The following is a 26,351-nucleotide window of genomic DNA, read 5'->3' as shown; positions in this document are numbered from 1 at the left end:
TATCAGTTATTATGTGTAACTTGCCCAATAATGATACTTTGTATTTCCTTTTTCATTTGTTACTAGCCTGACAAAAAGCATGGTGAAGTAATTAGCAACAGAAAGTACTTATATTGTTCTTGATTCTAAAGTAAATGCTTTCAGGCCTTTTTGATTCACAATGATATTACTGGGTCTTAGTTACTTTCCTAACCGTGTGATAGGACACCATGACCAAGGCCACTTATAAAAGAGTTTATCTGGAGCTGATGGTTTCAGAGGGTATGTCCAGGTCCTTCATGGTTGAGTGCCTGGTAGCCAACAGGCAGACATGGCACTGGAGCAGCAGCTGAGAACTCATAGCTTGAGAAAACAACTACCAGTGACAGAATGGGGATGGGGTGGAGACAGAAGAGAGAGAGAGAGAGAGAGAGAGAGAGAGAGAGAGAGAGAGAGAGAGAGCTAGTTCCTAGGAATGGTACCTGTAAGTCTACCCTAGTGAAACACTTCCATCAAAAAGACAAATCTCCATAATTCTTCCCAAGCAATTCTACCAATTGGGATGAGGTATTTAAATATATGAGCATATTGGGAACATTCTCATTTAAAACACTACAGATTTTTCATATATATATATATATATATATATATATGTATGTATATATATATATATATATATATATATATATATATATATATTTGAGATTGTAATGTAATTACATCATTTCCTTCTACCCTTTTCACCCTCCAAACCTTCTCATATACCCCTCCTAGCTGTCTTTCAAATTCATGGCCTCTTTTCAGTAAGAATTCTTACATACATTTTAGCATATGTACATTTGTCTGTGTGTGTATGTGTGTCTGTTTTATATATATATATACATTCCTAAGTACACCCTGATAAGTCTGCATATTGTTACTTGTATGTATGTTTCCAGGGCTGACCACATGGTGTTGTAGATAACCAGAACACTCTCTCTCCCATTCTCAGCATTCCTTAGTTCTTTGTAGTTGAGTTGTCATTCTGTGTGTTGAGCTGAAGCCTCATGGGCTTTCCCCACCCATGTTAGCATGTGTTTAAGACAGTGATAGAGTGAGGATAAGGTATATTTACTTTTAATATTGGATAGTATAGTGTCAGGAAATTTTAATTAAAGGACCAAAGATTTAATAGTCAGCAACAGTGGTTCCCTCTTTGAGAAGCAGGTAGAATGTCCTCTACATCATCATCATCATCATCATCATCATCATCATCATCATCATCATCGTCATCATCGTCATCACTGTTGTTGTTAGTGCTGTAACTATTATAATAGCAATAGGCTACAAATGTTGAAACAAGTTCTCTCTCTCTCTCTCTCTCTCTCTCTCTCTCTCTCTCTCTCTCTCTCTCTCTCTCTCTCTCCCTATCTCTTTGTGTGTGTGTGTGTGTGTGTGTGTGTATGTGTGTGTATGATTGAGCATGCTACCATACACATGTCTACATGTGTAATTCAGAGGATAACTTGAGAGAATAGATTCTCTCCTTCTACCGTGTGGTTCATGAGGATTTAGCTTAGGTCATTAGGCTTGGCAGCAAGTAGTTTCCTGAGGAGCCATCTCACTGGACTATCTACTTATATTATAAAACAAATAGTTTACAAAAACTGTTGGCAACCATGGCAATTAACTCCTCTAGAATTATCATGCTGAAGCATGTAAATTATTCATTAACCTCAAACACATTTTCTTCTGATGCATATTTTAATGTTGCCTATAGTTCAAAGTTTTTATTTTATCAAAACAGTTTAATTTCTATTGTGGAAAGTATCTGGAATGCATTCACCAGCAAACCTCACACGTGCCAGCATCTAATGTTTTTAAACGTTCTCTGGCTTCATTCATTTTTCATGTACTTATGTATTTACTTTTGTGTGTGCAAGGTGTCTGTGTACATGTAGGCAGGCACATGTACCTGGATGCAGAGCCCAGAAGATAATGTAGGGTGTCCTGCTGCTCTCTTACTCTCTATAGGGTCTCGCATTGAACTTGGACCTAGGCTAGCAGCTGGCAAGCCCCAGCATTCTTTAGTCCCTGCCACCTATAACAGGAGCTTGCCTGACTTGTCATGGGTGTACTGAGATCTGAACTCCAGCCCTTGTGGTTTTCCAGCAAGTGCTTTTATCTATGGATCTGTCTCTTCTGCCCTGAGAACTCTAGTTTTTAAGACTCACGTTAGTGTCTCCCCTCAATCCAAGAAGTCTGCAGAAGAAACTAATGGAAAGGGGAGGGCAAGTGGAAGTGTTTATCTTGCTTTCTGAGTTACACATTGGACATCTACAGGACCAGGTAAAGAATAGTTCAGACAAAATCAGCATCTGCAAGTACCAATCTCAGTGCCAAGAGGATGGCCTCTCATAGCCACACCAGTGTGTCTCTAACACTAACGTGTGAAAAGCTCCAGTCCCAGGCATGTTGCTAGCACACTCCGTAAGATCCTATGAAGTGAGTTGTGCTTTCTCATCTTATAGATTATAGATAAGGAAACTTACCCTGTGAAGTTCTCAGGCAATACTGGTCTCTCAGAGCCTCGGTGCCCCTTACTTTAAATCATTGATTCTTATTGTTTGGTTATGGAATTTTAAATCCCAGACAAGACAGGAGAGGATAAAGCAAAGACAACTTGCTAATATGCTAAGCAATGAGTGAGGTGAGCTGTTATTTCTTTAGGGTAAGGTAGACAATAAATGAAGAAATTGTGTCCTGTGTCCAATCACATGTCTTCAAAGGGTGGAGATATTAACAAGGCAAGTGTGTTGCCCTCTCGGCACATAGTCACCTTTCTCCCTCACTTCTGGGAGAACTCTGAGCATTAAGAAGCCTTATGGAAATGATGATGTCATCCCATCTGAGCTTGATGACTTTTGATTCTTTGTGCTTTCATACACCGTAATTTTTGCACCTGGCAATTTAGAGCCATCATGAATATCTATTGGAAATAAAGGTATAATGTGGATATTAAGTCTGTCCTATATAGATGACTCCCAATGACAAGGACCTTTCCTTACATACACCCTTGATCCCTTGATGTGGGTAGACTTATGCCTAGCTCACTGTACACACTTTAAAATAAAGGTTTGTTAAGGAATGAACATTTTATACTAAAATTGCTTTTTTTTTTAATCCCTTGTTTTTGAAAAGAGTAAGAAACTTCATTTTAGTTGCAAGTGGATTATAAAGGAGCATGGATAAAAGATCTATATCTATTAGGTTTACTTAGATGGATATATGTTTTGTAAATCTTTTTAGAAAATTAAAGTTTATAAAAGTCATTAGTGAAGATTATGCAAATTCTGTAGACTTTTGAGTTAGTTTTACTTCAACTTAGGGTTGGGATTTAAGGGAAAAAATGTTTCAGTGTGCTTAAAGGGCTTGGGAAGCAAGGGCTGCAAAGGTTAGTAACTATTAAAACAATTTAATGGGCTACAGTCATGAAAATGCTCTCCTGAGGCCATGCTAAGGAGAGGCAGGCATTGTGTTTTAGTAAACATGACTAATGTGCTTGGATTCATCCACTTTGTTCTCTCCACTGCCCTGTATGATATGTAAACCTTACACCATGATGAGAAGGAGACAGTACTGTACTGGGTTTTTGGGCACGGTTCTTTCCTAGTCCTTTTAGTTGTAGAATAATTCTCCAGACAATCTCAGGCTGATTCAAAGAAACAAACAGTAATGGCCTATCCAGCAAGGTAATGAAGGAGCTTTTCAGCTTCACCTGGGACTCCCCCAAATGATGGCCTAGAACAGAAGCCTAAAGCATGTTTTATTTTCTCCATAACGCTCTTATCTTACATCATTAGTAAGTAAGTAAAATTAGTGATAAAATATACCCTTAATATGTACTATGTTGATAAAACTGGTTGACTTGCCTTGATGTCTTTTTCCCCCTATTATTTCATTTAACTTTTCCTCTGTGACTTTGTCCTTTCTTGGCCATTAATAAACTAGTTTTGCTTTGCATGAATAATAATTGTCAGGAAGTATGTCCCAAGCCTGCTTATATTTGGTCATGTTCTTTTGTCAGAAAAAAAGTCATTTTTAAATGAAAAATACAGTTTAATCTCACTTTATTATCCTAGAAAAAAGAACCGCAACATTTAAGAGTCCAATTTTTATATTATGCCTCATGTGCATCAAGGAACTTTGTCGTTACTGTATTATTTTTATTTCCTACAACATCTACCATATGTCCTGATCATACTATAGATTATTTATTAACTAAGTGAACAGAGACAATTATACTTTTTTAGTATATGTTTTACTTTTTTCATCATTTTTATTTTATATGTATGTATGTTTTTCCTGAATGTATGCCTGTGTAGCACATCTATTCCTGAAGTTGCCAAGGGTCAGAAGAGTCTGGAACCCCTTGGCACTGGAATTATAGAAGGTTTTGAGCTACCGTATGGGAGCCAGGAATGAAACCGAGCTCCTGTGGAAGAGCAGACAGTGCTGTCAGCCACTGAGCCATCTCTCCAACCCCTTATATGCTTCTCATGGGTTGATTAAATGAGCTGATTCTGATTTCTCTAGTGCCCACAGCTCCACTTTTCTTTGGAGTTTTGTTCTGTTTTGGTATTAGATTAGATCTGACTGTTTCACTCACAGTAGCCTTGAACTCACTGTCAATCCAGGGCAGCTTGAAACTTGTTTCAGTCCTCCTGCACCAGTTTCCTAAGTGCTTGTAGGAGAAGGACCCAGTGAAACCTATGAGCTAGACTATTCCACGTGTAGAAAGAAATGTTTATTGGGAAACCAAGCTGCCAGGCTTCCTTAGAAAATAGAGCACAGGAAGTAGTTAGGGGAAAACCTTGTCAGATTTACTAGAAAAGTGGTGTGGGAGGTGGGGAGAGGGCAGAACATCCCGATGGTTAATATGAGGACTGTTGATCTGTTATAGGCTGTTTGGGTTCATCAGAGAGTGGATGTCCTTGCCCAAGGTAGTTGTCCTTGGGGCCAGAGAAGGGAAGTAGTGGCTTTCCTGGTGAACAGAAACATGCCTTATGAGATTTCTATGAAGGCTGCATTTAGTTTTTTTGTTTCCCCAGTAACAGGATTTCTGTTTATCTTGTCAGAGTCCTGTCTGGGTTAGGTCCAGGCCTTCATTTGAAGATACTGTTAGCAGCACTGACATTTGAGGTGGGATGCTTTGGACTACCACAGTGGGCTTCTTTTAGGACCTTTGAATAGATGAAGTTAAATTACTCTTGCAACCCATTTCCTGTACCCTAGTCACTATGCATAGAGAGTTTTCTGAATATGTTTATATTTCTCAAACTGGCTAGATTCTATTGTAGGTTTATGAGACTTAAAGATTCTATTTCCTTAAATATGAATAGCATTCCAATTACTTAGAAAAGGTAAAATATTTACAATTTTCATATAACCCTGATTCTGTAATAATTCAAAACAAATGATTATACCAGAAGAGGTTACAGTCAACAAACGGAACCCGTTTTAATGATATGAACATTTATTTTATAGAACCATTGTTTTGATAATGTCCAAATGAGTTCCACTACTGTGTGTTTGTTGTTGTTAATTCTAGAAGAAATTATAACAGGATTCAAGGGTGAAAATATCAAATGAAAAACTTTGTGTGCTGTCTGGTTTTCCAGCTCTTCCAGAAACATCTATCCATGGTCATGTGACCTTTTTCCTCTGGGACTGTGGTGAGACAGAACACCATGTCCTGAGGAGGGGAAGGATGCTCACTTTATGGTAATTGAGAAGGAAGGGGAGAAAAAGTAAGGACACAGGTCCTAATATCTGCTTTAAGTATATGTCCCCACTGGCTTAACTTCTCATTAGCCCCCTACTCCAAGCTTTCACCACCTCCTGGAACACGTGGAAGCCTTAACTCATGGGTCTTTGGGGGAATTGTTCCTATCCAAATGATAACTGTTCTGTAAAGGAGGCGTATCTCTTCAGGGTGAAGCTCTGTGTTTGCTGCTCTACCATGCAAAACCCTTTTCTGGGTGGTTCCCATGTAGTGTTACCCCCTTTCTTTTACTTTGTTATTTTACCACTTGAATATTCAGCTCTGCTTACACACAATCAAGATGGCAGAACCAATCATTCACCAGTTTGACAAAACTACCAAAATTAGTACCCAGAGTCCATTTGGAAACTTCAATCTGTAGATGTGATCTTGAAGCTGCTGCTTCTTCTTCTTCTTCTTCTTCTTCTTCTTCTTCTTCTTCTTCTTCTTCTTCTTCTACTTCTTCTTCTTCTACTTCTTCTTCTTCTTCTTCTTCTTCTTCTTCTTCTTCTTCTTCTTCTTCTTCTTTCCTTTTCTTTTCTTTTCTTTTTTTGAAATTTCTTATCTTGAGTTCTCTAGCCTTCCCTTCTCTGGCGTTTAACATCATTTTATAAATGAATGGATCTTAGTTACTATCCAACACTGGGACTCACAATTAAGAAGGGCAGTGTGGGAGAATGACCACATTACTACTGTTGCCATGCCTCATTTCTTGCTCCACCCCACTTGCAGTTCCATTTCACATTTTAAACAACTTGGACTTCTCTCCTGGTACCCATATCTAGGCTCTCCTGTTTCTGCCTTCCAGCATTCAGTCTCCACCTTCCCTGCTATCATAAGAATCTGTTTGTTAAGCTCCTTCAGGGACACTTCTATTACAATCCAAACACCCCCAGGCATCTTAAGATTTCACAGGCCACCCTGCACCACTCTCATACTCTTGTCCTAGGTCCCAGCAAACAAAGAGCCACCCACAGGTCTTCCAAAACTCCAGAGTAAGTGTGTGTCTGTGATCCTGTGCTGGCCACTCCACATGGAATACTGTTCACGTTTTCTTCAACCACTTGCTTTGTATTTCTCCTCCCAGCAGGAGTTTATAAGGATGCCTGCTTGCTTCTCTCCATCCATTTGTACCTAATGTAGACAGGAGGGATGCTGAGTGAATACCACAGGATAAGTGAGTGAATAAGTGGGTGAAAGAATGAGAGAAGCTCAGATCTTCCTTGTTCCTTGGCTTGATCATTTTCTGAGTTCCTATTTCCAACCCACTCTTTCCTTGTCTTCTTTCCTCCCTCTTGCCTCTTTTTGCCACCCTTGTCTCATCTACTTAAAATGGATCCACTCTTAGTCTGATGTGACTTAATGCACCGGGGTGAGGGACTCCCTTTTTTGGAGGAACAGGTTGGGGTGGGGAGCAGGAGAGGGAAAGAAGGAAGGCCTAACAAGGGGGCTATGACTGGGATGAATAAATAAATAAATTTTAAAAACAAAACACTGAACAAAGCCTTCAGTGTTTACCCTTGCAGGATTCATTTGAAACCCAGTCATGTCTACCTTCCATTCTTCAGTCTACTTTCTTTATTACATTTCTAATGTTTCTTCTTTGTCCACTCCCAATTCTACCATCGTCTCTCCCTTGTTTGTCTCGCTGAAGCATAATGTCTGTGTTCATGCTGGACCCTCACCTAGGCCCAGTAAATAAATGCTCTAAATAGCACCCGCCCCACAGCCAGAATTAATCTTCTACCCTGCATCTTTAAATTCATTTTAACACTTCCCTTCATGACAAATGTATTATGTTCTTCATTTTACTCATAGCTTTTGGCTCATTTTACATATCTCTATCTTTACGGATGACAATCTTTTTGAGAATGAGAGCTGAAGTAGGTCACCTATGAAAGTCACAGGCAAGCAAGGCCAATGCATGGTCATATTTTGTTGGCATAGAGAGAACACATGCATGTTAGATTTTTTTTACTTTAAACCCTGGTATATCACCCATCATGTAACCTGCTATTTTTTTCTCCCTGGCTTCCAGCTCTCATAGAAAGATAAGAAAACCTAGTTTACAGTATGTTTATATAGATTAACTGTGATAATATATGCAAAGCATATAATTTAAAACAATGCCCAATGGCAGTGTTCATTGTTGCTATTGTTCCTATTTCTACAGGTATGTACTAGTAGGAGATCTTGTTTTGTGTCCTGGTATTAATGACTTTCATTTAACTCTATGGCTAATTTCTAGCTGAATAAAACTGAAGCTAGAAATTACCCATTAGCTTTCCTATTAAATATAAACCTTTCTCATTACCTTCCAGTATTCTATTAGCACTCTTTTTATTTTTTATTTTTTATTTTTGTCTTAGAACAATTTGCTGGTAATTGCTTGTTTTTTCAGGTTTCACCTGACAGAGCGCCAATTGCTGCAAGTGTTTGTGAAAAGAACAGTTAAGAAAAGTTCAGTCTGATCCATCCCAGGCTTTTCTGCATTATTCTGCAATCGAGAATATGAATTAAATTCCACATAGTAACAGCTAGCAAAGCCTGCCTGTTGTTAGTGCGGAGCACACCGGTGCACAGGAGGGGCTACATTGGCATTGTGGTTTTCAAACACATCCTATTTTCCCCAACTTGTCGATGTTTGTTGATAGGTCTGTGTTCTGTCAGAATCCAGACAGATGGCAGACTCAGAACACCTGCTCTTTGAAATAAAGCAAGTAATAAGGGGCTTGGATTGTAGTTCAGTTCATGGAGTGCTTGCCTAGAAAGCACAAAGCCCTGACTTAGATCCTTAGAACTATATAAACCGGGTTTGAGAATACAGGAACAAAGTGAAGGCATCAGGAGGATGAGGAGTTCAAGGTCACTCTGCCTTGTATTGAGTTTGAGGCTGGGATAGACTACATGAAGACCCAGTCTCAAAAGAGAAGTGAGAAAAATCAAAGTCCACTGAGAAACTCAGGGGAAGACCCTCTGATTATACTACATTCTCATGCAGGATTAGAACGTAGGATGCAGTGCAGAGGATTCTTTGAATTGCGTGTCTCGTGTTTCTTATTAAGTAGCGATTCTTTGAGTTAAAATCATGGGAGGATGATTCACTTTGCAGAAATGTTCTTATTTTTCTTTTTCTTTTTTCTTTTCCAACTGAAATAATGAACTCAAAGCAAAACAAAAGAAACAAACATAAATAATGAACTTGGCAAAAGCAACAAGCAAAATGTAGCAACAAAACCAGCAAGAATTGATCATAGTTATTTAAAGCATATGTGTCATCCTCCACACTGGTAAAGAAAAGGTTGGAGACAGCACTCGTGATTGAAGTAAAGCCCAGATATTGGCAGAAAGATGATGACACATTGCCAGAGACCAAAGTGCCAGAAAAGAAAAGGATGCCTATGTCCATTGTAGCAGCTAATGCTGGCGGTGTGATGTTCTTGGTAGTGATGTCAAGAACAAACATCTAGTAGGCAAATTGTAAGTCAGTGTTTTGCATTTTAAAAAATTTCCTATGAAATAAGTGCTATTATTTTTGTTTGTCTTATGGATGGAGGAGCTAGGACTTTCCTCAAATAGCCTTACAGTATCACATAACTTATAATAGATAGTAGCAGGACTCAGCTGGCAGTCAAAGCCTCTCTCAACTCTCTTAATTGTGCTGCTCCTGACTTTGCCCCTGAGGTCAGAAGAGAACTCCTCTCTAAAACGGCAGTAGACCTTACACAGAGGTAGACCATCTCAAACTAACTGTTTGGAGGGCTTTAATGCAGCGGTGTACAGAGGGACAGAAGACAGTTTTACTGTAAATTGGGTATAGCAGTGGTAACGTTTTAACCTTCACAAGAAATGGAGAAAGAACAAACATAAGAGTGAAATACTGTTTCCTGGAGCCGGTTTCTGGAGCGTCTCCTTGACAGTCATCCCATACAAGTGTATAGTATTATGTGGACCACAAAGCAAAGGTGAAGAGAGTATGGCCACAGTTGGTGAGTGGACCTCTGAGCCATAAATATTTGTTTATTATCTGTATGGCTCTGCAGTTGGGAAGAACCTAGCCAGAATCTCAAAGAAGTAAGTCTAGCAGCCTCAAAGCCCCATCTCACAGGCATGGATCCTGCTTGTGTTTGGTCTTTTAACAGCTTTACTTCAGGCATAGCTGTTAGTACCCGTCACCTATCATTATTAGCTATTCACTTAACATTCTTTGAGACAGTTCCCCTAGGACTTAGCTAAATAATTCCCTAAATGAATGCAGAAACTCATGAAGTGGTTTGTGGTATCATTGAGATAATTCTACCAAACAAAGCAAACAAGAAAACAGCACACCATGAATTTCACCACCAAATAAATCCCCCTTGGGGAGTATAGAATTAAACATGTGCGTACACATATGAGTGGATATATATATATATATATATATATATATATATATATATATATATATGTGTGTGTGTGTGTGTGTGTGTATGTGTGTGTGTGTGCGCGCGCGCGTGTGCGTGTGCGTGTGCGTGTGTGTGTGTGTGAGAGAGAGAGAGAGAGAGACAGAGAGAGAGAGAGAGAGAGAGAGAGAGAGAGAGAGAGAGACAGAGAGAGAGAGAGAGAGAATATGTACATATATAAAATATGCTCTTAGGAAAATAAAGTGTAAAATTACAAACACAGATGTAAAATTTAATGTTAAAAGAAAAAGTTAACTCAAGCACCAGTAAAAATATATTTGACTGACCTTAAGACATTTTCCCATTGTAAATTTCTTTGAAATAAGAAATGCTTCTTAAATGATGTCCCTCCATGAAGTCATGTGACCACAAATGATGACAAAGTATTATGTCCCTTTTAAAACATGAAAAATGTGGTGTCTTGAACATGAGAGAGATGCCATTTCTGATCATAGCTCTTGACTTTGCTCTGGCTCAGTAAACTCCTGAGCCTGTCCATGGAATGGAGCTATGGGATCTTCTTTCTGATGCTTCTCTCACCTCCTCTCGTGGGACTTCTCCTGCTTTTTTCAGTCCACTCCTGCCTCTTGTGTGAGCACTGACAGCCGTGTGTCCTTCTCCAGGTACATGGCCTGCCCATGTCCTCCGCCAAGAGAGCTTTCATCAAGAGGACCCCATGTTTCAACCTCAAACATTATATCTCAATTCTAATGGTGTCTTCTTACTTAAGTTTCCTTTGGTCATTGTGTCTGCAACTTCAGTAGCCTAACCTTTTCTCTCTAGCATTGGGCTTTATTTTCCATGTTAGTTTTTATTACCAGTTGATAGCTCATATTTTATTTATGTTGTTTATAGTTTGTTTCCCCAGGAGAGAATAAACTCTAGGAAAAGTAACAATTTTTGTCTGATACCTTCACTGCTGAATCTTTCAGTCCCAGAGGCATGCCTGGTACAGACAAGGCACTTAATAAATTATTCTGAGTGTATTAACAAACATATACATATGTGAAATATGTCTCAATGTGCTAAATCTAAAGACTAAAGCAATGGACAGCATGCTCCAAGTTTGGTGGGAAAGTGGAACATAAATGTAAATAATGCACTAAGCTTGTCTAATGGAAGATGGATGGGAGGTCAGACATCAGGAGATTGTGAAATTGTTTGTGTCCAATGTGCTGGACAGTTTTATGTCCACTTGACACAAGAGTTATCTGAAAGGAGGGAAGGTCAATTGAGAAAAGGCCTTCATAAAATGCAGCTGAAGGCCATTTCCTTAATTAGTGACTGATGTGTGAGCGCCCAGGTCATGTGGATAATGTCATCGCTGATGTCACTTCGTTCTCTAAAAAGAAACAAACTCAGAAAGCCATGGAGAGCAAACCAATAAACAGCACCCCACCATGGCCTCTGCATTAGCTTCTGCCTCCATGTTTTTGCCCTGTTTGAGTTATTCTCCTGACTCCTTCAGTGATGGGCTACAGTACGGAAGTGTAAGTCAAATAAACCCTTTCCTCCCAAACTTGAAGCAGTCATGGTGTTTCATCACAGAAACAGTAACCCCAAACTAAGACATCCAGTAGTCTAAGTAAAACTGTACAAGTTAATCCCCTAGGTCTACATATTTGAAAACATAATCTTTATGGCTATGCATGTAGTTAATTTGGCTTCTGGTTAAACAATAATTAGAATTGGGAATCATGACTGAGAAGCTAAAGTGAAGTCCCATATCTTTTAGCATAAATATAAATACTATCACCATTAATGATAGTGATCATGAGAGTATTAGTGCAATTCTTTCTCAAATGTGTAATCAGTTTTCTTTGTTTTGTAAATAGTGAGGTTAAAGCACAGGGTTGGAGATCTTATCTAAACTGAAGTGCTCATGAGGCAAACTCTTGAACTGTTGAACAGGATCTACTGAATGCAGTGTCCTTTCCACTTTTAACTCCTATCGATGGTCAGTGCTGATGGCTTCCACACCCCAAAACAGGAGCTATTTTTAACCTTCATCTAATGGTCCGTCTGTATGGACTCAATGAATTCTCCGCATGGCCAGACTGCACACATTGACTTACCTTTCTCTGTTTCGTCTTCAGCTTACCGAAGAAATCGGAAAACTTGAAGACAAAGTGGAATGTGCCAACAATGCCCTGAAAGCAGACTGGGAAAGGTGGAGGCAGCACATGCAAAATGATCTCAAGTCAGCGTTTACAGACACAGCAGAGGAGAACATCCGTTACTACGAGCAGGTAAGCTGTGGGTCCTGAAGGCATTTCCCTGTTAAATGGTACACTCTTTACTGTCTTACCTGCCCTGTTGAAAGAGCCAGCCGTCACAGTCCAAAAGTTCCTTGGTGACTCAATTCTGGTTTGTTTCCCCTCACAAACTCCATTGGTGGTTATGGAAGGATTTGCATTCTTCAAAAGAGAGTGGGATGTTTCTGATGCTTTCCTTATTCCCCCCCTTTTCTGTGTCTATCTTTTTTTCCTTTTTTTTTATTTAAGTAATTTATTCAGATTACATCTCAATTAGTATCCCTTCACTTCCCATCCCCCCATCCCTCCCTCAATTTACAAAGGAAGAAAAAGAGCAGATACTTGAAGGACCACAAAAATCAATCAAGGGTTGTCCCTGAGCCTTACATCTCTGCTATCCCATAACTACTAAAAAATTAACATGGAACATGTAGCTGATCTATATTTCTGTCTACACAAAAGTAGCAAGTATTTGGGGGAAGGCAAGTGGTGCTTAATTAGCATTTTTCTTTTTGAACAATTGTTTTCAATTTTGCAATTAACTTCCTCAAGGAAGCTATTTTCTCAAAGGAATTTTCTAATGCTATTTCTTTTCCACCCAAAAAGGTCTAAACATACTTTTCTACAAGAATATTTAAAATACACATCTCTAACATGCCTCTGACAAAAATGACAAATATATGAAATTGGTAGGTTGAGGAATCTATACTATATATCTACAATAATGATCATTTTATAGGTAGCTTAAATTCAGTAGTTATTTGTTTTGAAGGTGAAAATAATATGGACATTTTCATAAAATAAGAAATAGATGATCATTTACTATTATCCAAGCATTATGCAGTAACCCTATCAAGAGAACACAGCATGTATGACAGTCCTTGTCTGAAGGAGTTATACTCAGTAGAGGAAACAGTTGAAACAAGGGATCCTAAAACCTGATGCTGGTTCCAGGATAGAAAGACATTGCATGGGGCTCTAATCTAATACACAAGAGATACTGTGATCCTCAGAGCCTAGGATGAAGCTGAAAACTGAATGTTGAATAAGACATCTCCATATGAAGATGTGAAAAGTCCAAGCCCATGGACAAAAACACAGAAGTGAGGGACATGTTCAAATCATATAGCTGCACTGCAGGAAGAAATGGGGATGGTGCTGAGTTAAAGATTAAGCTGCAGAGCGCATTATCAGTTTAATTTCATCATCCCTTCTAAGGAGGCTGACAAGTTTTTATCCGATGATGTGGAGTCGCTCCTTATTGTTGATCCTGAATTCATACCCTTTATGTAACCCAAATGGCTGAAAAATCTCTGTAAACCCCAGGGTTGAATGAGCTAGAATATTTTTCCTTAATGAAGTCTTTTTATACACATAAGGAGTTAGTATCACAACTGTTTAAATATGTGCAGTTTAAAACATCTCCTCTGTGGTCCAGCCTGGGCACATTTACCTCAAGGAATCACAGTGACAAGCAGCTATAGTGACATGAGCATACCTTGTGGAGTTGGACAGGCGCACAACAGTTAAGGCCATACCATTTTCTTACAGAGAACCTGAGTTTGGCCCCCAGCAGTTATGTCAAGCCACACAGCTGCCTGACATTAGCTCCAGGATATCCATCACACCCAATGCCCTCTTCTGGATGCATGAGTAGCGCGCGCACACATACATTTGCAAGCTCATGCGTACACACACTTAAAAATACAAATAAATCTTTTCCTAAAAGAAAGAAATAAAATGTCTTGAAAATGAGAATATGTAATATATATGATTAATATTATGAAGCGTAGATACATTAAGATATTAAAACTGCATGGAAAATAATATTGATTTTTTTTCAGAAAAATTCTGCTGATTTTTCCAAGTTTGGGCTTTTTTGTTGTTGTTTGGTTGGTTGAGTTTTTCTTTTCTTTATTTGCTTCTATTTTGAGACAGGCTCTCACTATGTAGCCTTGGCTGACCTAGAACTTGCTATGTAAACCAGGCTGGTTGTCTGGTTCTGCCTCCAGAGTGCCGAGGTTAAAGGTATGTGTCACTACAGTGGACCTGAGTTTAAAGTTCTTAATTTTTTTTTTTTTTTGGAGAAAATGTTTTTATTAATTCAGTTAAATCTGACTGAAATGTTTGGATTTTGGCACCACATCATACATAAATGTGTATCCATGGCATTCTCATGCTAGGACTTGGTTTATAGACAAGAGCTGCTTCTTTGAAAACAGTGAAATTAGCATCACCATGCCTCATTGCAAATGTCATTCCTAGCAGTTCTGTCACTGCTCCAGATATTTGTTGTTCTTTCCTCAGTGATAAATTTTAACATATCTGGTACATCAGTCCACCAAAGCAAGATAAATAAGTTGGCACCCCTTAGTAATAAAGACTTAATTAGTAGAAAAGCTGTGAAGGCCTAAAGATCAGCAGTGTGCTGTCATCTGTTAACTTCAGACTGTCTCAGACACACACGGGAAAATCAAGTGTTTTCTGATCTTCCTGTCCCCTCTTTAGTGTAATCACATTCTCACAGAAATGCCTCCTTTTTCTTCAGTATTCACATAGATAGAGCCCCAAAGGGTCTATTCCTGTTGCAAATGATAAAGTTCAAACATCTGCCTTTGGATTCACTTGTATGAAGGGAAATGATCATAGCTTGTATTACTTTCTAATTTAAATGTCAAAATGACAGAGGGAAATGAGATTACATATATGCCGAGTGGGTCTGAGTCAGACTCTAGTGATTGCCATTCTGAAATGCCGTACTGAGGTCCATGAATCTGTGGGAGACACTTGACTCTGGCTGAAAGGTGAAGGCAGAAAATGCTACTCCATTATTTTCTATATAAAACCCACGCCCAGCTTGGATAGTGCAGGCATGCATCTGTTTGTGTCAGGTGACTGTTCTGCAGTGTGTGTGTGTGTGTGTGTGTGTGTGTGTGCAGGCAAGTCCAACACTCTGAGAACATTGTGGAGTGTGCTTACACAACTAAGTTGATATCACTAGGAGATGCACTATTAATGGAATACCATCATGTGGATGCTTTGTTCTTGACTGAAACTATGTGAAGCAGGGCATGATTGTACAACAGCATCCAAAGGACATCTTGCTAGTGTGGTAGTGTGGCAGGGATGCTGAAATAGCTGAGTATGGCATGCAGAATAAAGTGAGTGGGTGTTTTTCACTGTTCCCCTCTAGGTAAAAAATAACTAGTTTTTGATTACTCTCAATGCTTACAGTAGTAGGGGAGAAAGCTTTGGAGGTTATTGGTCCTTGAGAGAAACAATGGATTACAAGAATGCATTCTTATGAAAGCTTATTTTAGTATCATTGAATCTGTTTGCTTTTTATAGACAGGGTTTCTCTATGTTATCTTGGCTGTTCTGAACACCTTGTAGACCAGGCTGGCCCTGAACTCACAGTAATCCACCTGTATCTGCTTCCTGAGTGCTGAGATTAAAGGCATGCACCACTACGCCCAGCGGGTATCATTGAAGTTTAATTAGCTATCCTACCTCCTCTTACAAAAGAGCTTTGGATATCTCCTTGGATGTTGTGACAGTGCTGTTAGTTTTAAGGTAGCTTTAGAATGGCCAAAACTGTAAAGCAAACAATGACCTTTTGAGTGGGAAATTAGTCTAGTGAAGTCGCTGTTGCTGTTAAGGAGGTTACAAGCAGCCCTGATTTCCTCTACAATTCTGTTGAAGGCCCTTTGATCATGGTAATGTCTTTGCTTTTGTTGTCTCTTAGCACATGAAGGGCAGTCTGACAGGAATAAAAGAACAGGGAATTTACCAGAGGCACCTGGAAGTTGTGGTGAGAGGTGGACTTAGTAAAGGGAACTGAATTCCAGAACATCTGTAGCTTACAGAACTCTTCATGTGTGTTCAGGGTCCCACTTGGTGCTGGAACATGAAGAATACAGGATGTCAGTGTCCAGCATGCTGAGAGGAATGAATCCTGTCAATGCTGATCAAATGTCAGTGTCCAGTTCTTTTGTTCTGAAAGTATATAATTTCTCACAAGCATTATACAATCTTAAAATTATAAGTTTATAAGGTGCAAGTGATGCACAGAACAATTAAGTCTGGTTGTCTGCTCTTTGTATAACCAGAAAAAAGAAGACATCTGTAAATCTTGATTCATGCCATATGAAGAGTGGCATCTACTGCTAATTCACAGGGATTCTGTAGCCCTCAAGAAACATCGTCTGTGCCTAGACATTCATGTCTCACTCAGTCTCAGAGCTATTCCTTTATAATGGGATTAGCAATATAAGTTACGTGCTTGTTCTGCAGTTTAAATTCTTCACATCCTGATTGTATCCCCTCCCTCATTCCCTCCTAATCCCCCTCCCTCCCTCATCCCCTCTCTTTCTCTCCCTTAGTCCTCAGAAAGGAGAGCCCTCCTCCCCTAATATCTGACCTCAGCCTATCAAGTTTCATCTATACTACCTTCCTCTGTAGCCTGGCAAGGCCTTCTTGCAAGAGAGAATTGATCTAAGTTCAGTGTCCAGAGAACATATCCATAGTAGTCCCTATTCTTCACACATGGAACCCACAAGGAGACTGTGCTATTGCATCTGATCAGAGAGTCTTGGTCCACACTATACATGGTCCTTGGTTGAAGTTTCAAGTCTGTGTTGTAGTGTAGTTATCCTACATTATATGGCTAATATTGCTTATGAGTAAGTATATACCGTGCATGTCTTTCTGGGTGTGGGTTACTTCACTCAAGATGATCTTTTCTAGTTTCATCCATTTGCCTGCAATTTCCTCATTTTTAACAGCTGAATAGTATTCCATTGTGTAAATGTACAACAATTTCTTTATCCATTCTTCAGTTGAGGGACATCTACGTTGTTTCCAGGTTATGGCTATTATGAATAAAGCTGCATTGAACATAGTTGAGCAAATGTTCTTGTTGTATGGTGGACCATCTTTTTTGGTATACTTCCAGGAGCGGTATGGCTGGGTCCTGGGGTAGAGCTATTTCCAAATTCCTGAGAAAGCACCAGATTAATTTCTAAAGTGGTTATACAAGTTTGCACTCCCACCAGCAATGGAGGAGGGTTTCTTTTTCTCCACATCTTCGCCAGCATGCGCTGCCACCTGAGTTTTTGTACTTAGCCATTCAGAAAGGTGTAAAGTAGAATCTCGAGTTGTTTTGAGTTGCATTTCCCTGACAACTAGGGATGTTGAGCATTTCTTTAAGTGTTTCTTAGCCATTCAGTAATCCTCTGTTGAGCATTCTCTGTTTAGTTCTGTACCCAGTTTTTAAACTGGATTATTTGATTTTAGTGGTGTTTAATTTCTTGAATTCTTTATATATTTCGGATATTAGCCCTTTGTAAGGTGTAAGGTTCATGAAGATCTTTTCCCAGTCTGTATGGTGTCATTTTGTTCTGTTGATGGTGTCCATCACCTTACAGAAGCTTTTCAGTTTCATAAGGTCCCATTTATTAATGGTTGGTCTTAGGGCCTGGGCTGTTAGTGTTCTTTCCAGGAAATTGTCTCCTGTGCCAATGAACTCAAGGCTCTTCCCCACTTTTTCTTCTAACAGATTTAGTGTGTCTGGTTTAATGTTGAGGTCTTTAATTAATTTGGACTTCAGTTTTGTGAAGGGTGGTAGATAGTGATCTATTTTCATTTTTCTACATGTAGACATCCAGTTAGACCAGCACCATTTGTTGAAGATGCTATCTTTTTTCCATTGTATGGATTTGACCTCTCTGTCAGAAATAGTGTCCATAGATAGGTGGCTCTATTTCTGGGTCTTCTATTCAATTCCATTGATCAACCAGCCTATTTCTGTGCCAATACCATGCTGTTTTTGTTACTATTGCTCTATTGCTCTATAATACAGCTTGAGATCCAGGATGGAGATTTTATTGAATAGGATCGTTTTAGCTCTTTGGGGTTTTTTGTTTTTCCATATGAAGTTGAGAATTGATCCTTGAAGATCAGAAAAGTATTGTATGGGTATTTTGATGGGAATTGCATTGAATCTGTGGATCGCTTTTGGTAAGATGGCCATTTTTACTATATTGATTTTCCCTATCCATGAGCATGGGAGATCTTTCCATCTTCTAAAATCTTCTTCAAATTCTTTCTTCAGAGATTTGAAGTTGTTTTCATACAAGTCTTTCACTTTCTTGATTAGAGCTACACCAAGATACTTTATATTATTTGTGGCTATTGTGAAGAGTATAGTTATCCTAACTTCTTTCTCAGCCTGTTTGTCACTTGGGTGTTTTGTGTCAGGAACTTTTTAGTTTTAATGTTTTCTTTGATTGATGTATTGATAACTTTGATCGTATATTCCACATTTGAGATTCTCTCTTCGATCTCTTATCCTTGGTTGGCATGGCTTGTCTCTATTGTTCCTGTTCTCTTCCCTATGCTTTACAACTCCATGGTTGCTTCAGCTTGTGTTTTCTTTGTTGCTTCTAAATCCCACTTTAGGTCTTGAATAATCTTATTCATTTCTTTCCCCCATTTGATTGAATCTTTCTATAATTCTTTACAGGATTTATTCAATTCCTTCATCTGCTTGGATGTATTTTCCTGTAATTCTTTATAGGGTTTATTTTTTTTTCCTTCATCAGTTTGAATGTATTTGCCTGTGTTCCTTTGAGCAATTTATTTTCCTCTTTCAAAGTTTCTATCATTTTCATCACCTCAGATTTAAAGTCTTCTCCTTGTGCTTCCTGGGTGTTCATATCTCCAGGGCTTGCTGTGGTAGGATCACTGGTTTCCAGTGTTGTTATATGGCTCTAAGTTTTGTTGCTAGTTTTCTTGTGCTGTCCTCTAGGCATCTGGTTGTCTCTGATGTTAGCATGTCTAGAGGTTCCTCCAATGAGGTTGCTGTCTGTGTACCACATTGGCCAGGCAGGTTGGGATGATGAAAAGAGAGCACCAAGCCAAAAGTTGTTTGCTAGGGCTCCCCAGAGGCCTCCTCAGGATATTGGACAATGGGTGTTAGAGCCTGTACCCAGCTCAGCTCAGCCAGGTCCCCTGACTGTATCCCAGTTGCCATTTGGGTCAGGCAGGAGAGGAGTGGGCTGATAGATTTCCAAGCCCAAAGTTGCTCAGGTGCCCTGCAGTCCTTTTTGAGATGGCAGGGCTCTGTCTATCTGCTGTGTTCCAGGTGGGCTAGGCCAGTAAGCAGTTGGAAGGGCTGCAAAAAATTCAAGCTTAAAGCTGCTCGGGTGCCCCACAGACTTTTTAAAAATTTTTTTAAATTTTTTATATGTACATTTATATTATTACATGTATATACAATAAAAAGAACCAAGACACCATCAGGAATTATATAAATGTTAAATTCTTGGTGTTTTGGCTATTTGTATTTGACAACCTTGAAGAAAACATCTTTCCTAACTTGGTGCATCTAAAATTCTGAAGGTAAATCAATCTCCATCACATCTTGTCATTATCAATGTAAAACATCTATCTAGATCTAAAAACATCTTAATCCCTAAGCAACTAAGCTTCATTGTAAAACTAAGCTACCTGGTCTATTCCCACAGACCTTTTTGAAATGGCAGAAAATTTGAATCTTGGTCTTTGCCAGACTCAGCTCCATCTATCTGCTCTGTATCTGAGATAGGTCAGGCTGGTAAGCAGCTAGGGGGTTGAGGGAGACCAGAGCCCAAAGCTGCTAGTGTGCTCTACAGCCTTCTTGATATAACAGGGATCTGCTTACTTTCTCTGTGCCTCTGTTGGGCTAGGCCAGTAAGCCGCTGGCTGGTGAAGAGAGATTAAATCTCAAAGCTGCTCAGAAAACAGTAGCTAATGTGGGGTGTATCCTGCACAGGTCTCTGCTCTGCCTGTCTGCTCTGTGACCTAGGTGGACCAGGCCAATAGGCTGTAGGTGGGAGGGGTAATGGCAGAGCCAGAAGCTGCTAGCAGGATTAGCAGCTAATGCGGAATGCTGCCCCAGAAGATCTCTGCTTAGCCTGTTTGTTTTGTGTTTTAGCTGTGTCAGAGCAGTATGCCTCAGGCGGGGCAGACAGAGATTGACTCAGGCCCGAAGTTGCTCACAGGATGGCAGCTAATGCAGATTTTGTCCAGAGCCTAGATTCAGCTCTGCAAGTATACTCCTTGTTACAGATGGGCCCAGCTAGTGAGCAGCTGACGGGGCTGTGAGGAATCAGAACTCCAAGCTGCTCAGAAGTTCCACAGGCCCTCCTGAGATGGCAGAGCTGTGCTTATCTGCTCTGTGACCCAGCTAGGCTAGGCTAGCAAGCAGTTGCGGTGGGGCGGGGGAGGAGGTTCACTGGATGGTGGCTGAGAGAGATCAGAGCTCAGGGGTACTTGGATGCCCTGCCTTCCTTCTCAGGAGGCAGCTAATGTGGATTGTGTCTGGTTCCAGGACTCAACTCTGCCTGTCTGCTCCCTATCCAGGATCTGACAAGCCGTAGACAGGCAGTGAGAGCCCAGAGCTCCGTGGATATCCCACAGTCCTTCGCAAAATGACAGCTAACGTGGGTTGTCCCTCAGGATTTTTTTTGTGGGTTAGCTGGGTTGGCCAGGGGTCAGACCCACCCATGCTGGACACAGTGTGGATACCTCTCACCTGGTAATCAGTAGCACTGCTGTTTTGTAGATCTCGGTTTGGTCTTTAGGTCACTACGCAGTCCCAGTTTTCCTGCTAATCAGATGCAGTGCACGATCAGTGCTGTCATCTTGAATCCCCCTCCAAAATGTGTATATTTTTCTATCATAAATAATACTATTAAGCCAAGTAGTCTGGCATGTGTGTAAGAGAGGCACAGTAAAGGAACAGGTATTTGTGAGTAGGGACTGAGAGAACCTGGATGCCAGCCTAAAGAAGGCTATCTGTCACAGATATAAGTCCATGGAAAGCCATATGTCCATTTTGCCAGAGGTAAGGAAAATAACTCATCTTCACAGACAGGAACCTGTTTCACAATTTCATAAGGAATGTTATTTTTTATTAAACAATCATGAATCTTTCTATCGTCCATCTTGAATTGAGCCTAGACTCAATTTTGTACCAAGTCAATGGACCTGCCCTTTTGGGGAGAAATGGTTTACCCTTTGGACCTGACACTGTGCTCCAGCAATCCAAATTATTTGTCAAAACTGGGATAGAAATACATAAGCACTTGTCTAAATATATTTTAAGTCTTATGATAACTGTGAGTATTAAGTTTAAATTGGTGTAATATGAATTATAAATAACCAGAATAGTGGATACTGCATTGTAAATGCAGTCAGGAAACATGAAGGAGGGCAGTAGGGAATGTGAACAAATTAGAAGCACAATGGAAATAAAAATTTACAAAGAAAATGTCACAAAGAAACCCATTATTTTATATGCTAACTTTAAAATAAATAAAAAGAAACAATTGTAGTATTATCAATTATATATAACCCACATTTATATTTACTATATTATTACATCTTATTTTAGAATGTCATTTTCCTCATGGAAAATGATTCATTTAAGATTCCATTATTGCCCAGTATGGTGGCAAACACCTTTACTCTCAGAACGTGTAGCATTAAATCAGAAATAGGGGATTATCTGAGTGAAGAAAGGAAACCAGCCAGAGCAGGGCAGGCAACATATGGTGAGCAGTTGTGGAGAGGGACAGGATAGAACAAAGTACAGTGACACATATGTACAAAAATGCCATAATAAAACCCAGTTCTTTGTATACTGACATTAAAATTACTAACAACAAAAAAAAAGGATTCTATTATCAGAACCATATGTTAAGCACCATGGTAGACCCAATTTTGAGCTTAAATCTTGCTCACACAGTTAGTTTATTATAGAAATAATAATATACATATTCACTTGATTGATAGAGCTTTACAGTTGGTTTTTTTTTTTTTTTGAGACAGTGTCTCGTTATGTGGTCCAGGATGGTTTAGAATTCACTCTGTAGCCCAAGTTGGTTTCAGAATTATGGCAACCATCTTGATCAACCCTCTGAGTGATAGCACCACAGGTGATTATCACTGCAGCTTGTGTTGGTGCTTCTGATGGGCAATTTTAAAAATTTGTTCTATTCAATTGATTGTAAGGGACCATACACATCTGGGTCCTCATGGACACCTAGGAAGTAGGAAAGCATTTATGTTGAAGGGCATTTTCTGGGAAGTAAATGAAAAGAGAAGAAAATGTATTGACAAGGACAAATCTCCATGCAAATGAACACTATTGAAGGTTTTCTACAATTCAAATCTAGCTGTTTGTGGGTCATTTAAAAATTACACATGAAAAATTACATTTTATAGCAGGCCTTCTACAAATTAAGTAATGCACAGATAGACTCCACAAGTTCTGAATGTTCTTCAAATGTAGTTTCTTTATTCTGTAACCCATCCTTTGTTACTTTTGGAAAGTGGGAAGCTCCAAAGAGTTGCTTTAACATCAGGGTTACACTTACGACCTGACACATTATTCTGATGTGAGGGAAAATGCTGAAAAAACAGCTTGGTCCAAGTTAGGATAGCTCCCAAGAATTCTGATTATAAGAGGTAAGAGTACATTGATTATAATTATAGAATTGCTACCTAGGAAAGATCCTGATCTAGATTTCTGTCAGAAATTTCACTCATTTGGAAGCTGAAAAATCAGAAAAATTACTTTAGTGAAAGGGACAATAAGAACAACCTCCTAAAATTTAATTCTAACCAGCGAAGGAGGCCTGTTATCTTCATCTGTCATCAGCCTAAGGATAAAGTGCTTTTTAAATCCAGAAGTTGAAAGCAAAGGAGGAAAACTCTAGCCATTTTCATACTCCATAGAATTTAGTAAAGTGGTCTGAAAAGTTATCAAAAAGTTAGTTACACTTTCAAAGTCTGTGACTTTGAATGACACCGTGGTTTAGAGGAGTGAGCAGTTCTAAAAGGTGAAGCATGAATCATATAAAGAATCAACTGTGATTGCACTACAGACAGTGGACCATGAAAGGGGAAGGTGAAAGCTGAATACGTTTAAGGATGAGTCCAGAAAAGAATGAGAGGCATCAGGGGTCACACTTCAGAGTGAGGTCTGAGGAAGGAGAGTTGAGGAACTTCCAAATTATATCAGAGGCAAGCAGGTGGAGGCTCTCCAAACTAGAACTAGAGAAAATGAAGGTCTAATATGCTAATAAAATTATTACAATGAATCTCAGTTGAAGACAGTCATGGAAATAGAAAACAGCTGTGTGGCCTCTCTTCCACCTCAGTGTTCTCCACCAAGGGGGAGGAAAATGGAAATGAAATGGATTTGCCCATCAACAAAACAAAAAGTAAGAACAGTGTAGTTGAAGAGGTTAAATAAAAGCTATCCTTTAAACGAAAGAGAAGGCTGTGTATTTTCCTTTCTTTCTGATTGTTATAAAAATGTCTTGCTTGGAATGCTGATACCAGTTTCTAATTAATGTCCTCTGCTGTGTGCATCAGCATTACACACAGTCACCCAGCACTGCTCAGTTCTTTGTATGAATCATCTTGGAAAGACAAGGGTGGACATGGGAGAAGCTGCTTATGCAGAGGTTTGTCCTGTTGATTTGAAGCCCAAAGAATGCAGGCAGAGTCTCCCTCTCCCTCTCCCTCTCCCTCTCCCTCTCCCTCTCCCTCTCCCTCTCCCTCTCCCTCTCCCTCTCCCTCTCCCTCTCCCTCTCCCTCTCCCTCTCCCTCTCCCTCCCTCCCTCCCTCCCTCCCTCCCTCTCTCTCTCTCTCTCTCTCTCTCTCTCTCTCTCTCTCTCTCTCTCTCTCTCCTCTCTCCCTCTCTCTCTCTCAGGCTGAATCTGAGTGGAGAGATCTTCTTTATAGTTAACCTCCCTATTATTACTGTAAAAACAAAGTCAGTTGAGCTGTAGGGAGTAGAGGGAAGTCCTGAGCAAATGTGTACTGCTGACGTGGGCATGTCTCTGTCAAAGACTGCAAGGCCTCAGCACCACGGGAATGCCAAAGCCTTCTCACCTGGGGATGGCAAAGTGGGGGTATTGCATTCAAGCCAGTGTACACAAAACCTAATGACTGCACCTTCCTCTCCCTCCCTCCTCCAGATGTTTTCAGCCTGAGTCTTCTGCCTACAAAGGCCTCCTACTGAGACCAGTTAACCCTTTCCATGTTGGCTGTACATAATAAACAGGCAAAGGTTCCAAGTTGCTATGGTAGTAGATGTCACTCCATCAAAGTGAGCACAGTCCACCTGATGCCAGCTTCTCTATATGTGTGTCTGTGTGTCCATGCTTTCCTCACTGACTCTAGCAAGAGTTCCAGGACCAAGCTCCAGAGTTGTAGCATAGCAGAGCTAAAAGAGTCTAGAATGATCTAAATCTGGGAACTTGGAATCCATATTAATGGAGTTTTGTCTCTTTTTTTTAATGAGCATAACTCCTAACAGTTACTAATATCTGATGTACATCCTCCCTTGGACCCAGGAAGACAATTATCTTAATAGTATCAAAAACAATTTCTCAGAGAAACAGCCTTTGGTATCTTGTTCACTATGGGAAGGCTGTCCTAGAACTTCATTATGCACCTATTGGAGGAGGATCTTGGGCACTTTGTTTTCAGATGCTGATTTCAGCATCATGAGATCTGATTACCACCCTGCCACAGGCATTGCTATGAATTGTGAACCATCTCCTGCCCCCATGTGATGTAATGAATTATGCCTAATTGGCTAATAAAGATGCTGAAGCCTATGACTGAGCAGAAAAGAAGAAGCAGAGCTAGAAGTCTAGCTGCCTGGGCTTGGGGGTCCAGAGACCACATAGACAGGAAGAGAGGAGCGGGGGGGGTGGATAATGGAGAAGGAAAAGATGGAGAAAGAGGACATGGAGGATCTGATAGAGCAGATCAGACCAGAAAAGATGACTTATTTGGCAAGTAACTTGGGTTGTATAGCTGAGACATAGCTAAATAACTTAGATGGTTGATATCTGCCCAGTGCCATTGCTTGACGCTTGTAAAATAAATCTTAGTCTCTCTGTCTATTATTTAGGCAGATAGTAGGGTCAAAGGAAACTATTGTTTTAATAAATTATATTCTACATGCACCATACAATTGAAGAGTGAGCTGGTGTGTGTGTGTGTGTGTGTGTGTACATGTATGTATAAGACAAGGGTGGCTTTATACTACTATAAAGTCAAAATACTTTGGCTAAGAGGAAAGAGGCTTAAAATTTTATTCAATCTAGCCATTCTTATGCCAGTTAAGAGGTTTTAATCCTCTGTATCTTGGTGCCCCTATTATTTTCTCTCTTAGCCACAGGAAGGCCCCTACTAGAAGCCAAAACATCTGTAGTATGAAATTCAGGCTCAATTCAGGGTTTTTGTATGAACCATCCAGTCCCCTTAGGTGTGGTCATCTTCATCAAATGGGAAATGGCCACTTCTTGTCATCTCAGTGCCATGTTATGGCCATCTGTCAAATGTACAGGTGTTCTCTTCTATTTCTTTTAGAAAGATCAACACCACTGATTGTTTACTAATTAACTCTGTTATTCTTTAGACCATCTACATCATGTAAAAAATTTTCCATGTGAGCCAGTGGTTCTTATTTGAAATAAAACCAGAGCCTATATAATAATAACTAATAAAACCAAAGAATAGGGAATCCAATGCCATTTTATGACCATAGGACTAGGACGTTAAACTTTCTGTTCTCGCTGCCTGAGAAGAGGCTTCACAATTCAATATAGATCCTAATTTTCAGTGAGTGAATTATTTTTAATTTTAATCATTTTGGACTTCTCACTGGAGGCAAGTGAAATTATGAAAGATATCTGAAAGGAATAAATGATTTAAAGCATATAGAATATATGTACATATACATATACACATATATAGATAGATGTATATAACATCTTAAAAGGGGAGTTTACTAACAAAAACTTA

At 39.6% G+C, this 26,351-nt stretch overlaps 1 protein-coding gene across 1 annotated transcript in view; it reads left to right on the top strand.

The window, feature by feature from the left end:
- The window catches only part of SNX7 (sorting nexin 7), an 88,021-nt gene that overhangs the window by 52,326 nt on the left and 9,344 nt on the right, over positions 1–26,351 (top strand). Inside the window, exon 8 of the mRNA XM_084755765.1 lies at positions 12,321–12,473. Within this exon, the coding sequence (XP_084611891.1) occupies positions 12,321–12,473 (153 nt within the window). The remainder of the gene's footprint in view (positions 1–12,320; positions 12,474–26,351) is intronic.

The sequence above is a fragment of the Acomys minous genome (genome assembly GCF_964271855.1).
Source record: "Acomys minous genome assembly, chromosome: 14".
Taxonomy (NCBI): Eukaryota; Metazoa; Chordata; class Mammalia; order Rodentia; family Muridae; genus Acomys; species Acomys minous.
The sequence above is the reverse complement of the archived record's forward strand: the minus strand, read 5'-3'. Positions and strand labels throughout refer to the sequence as shown.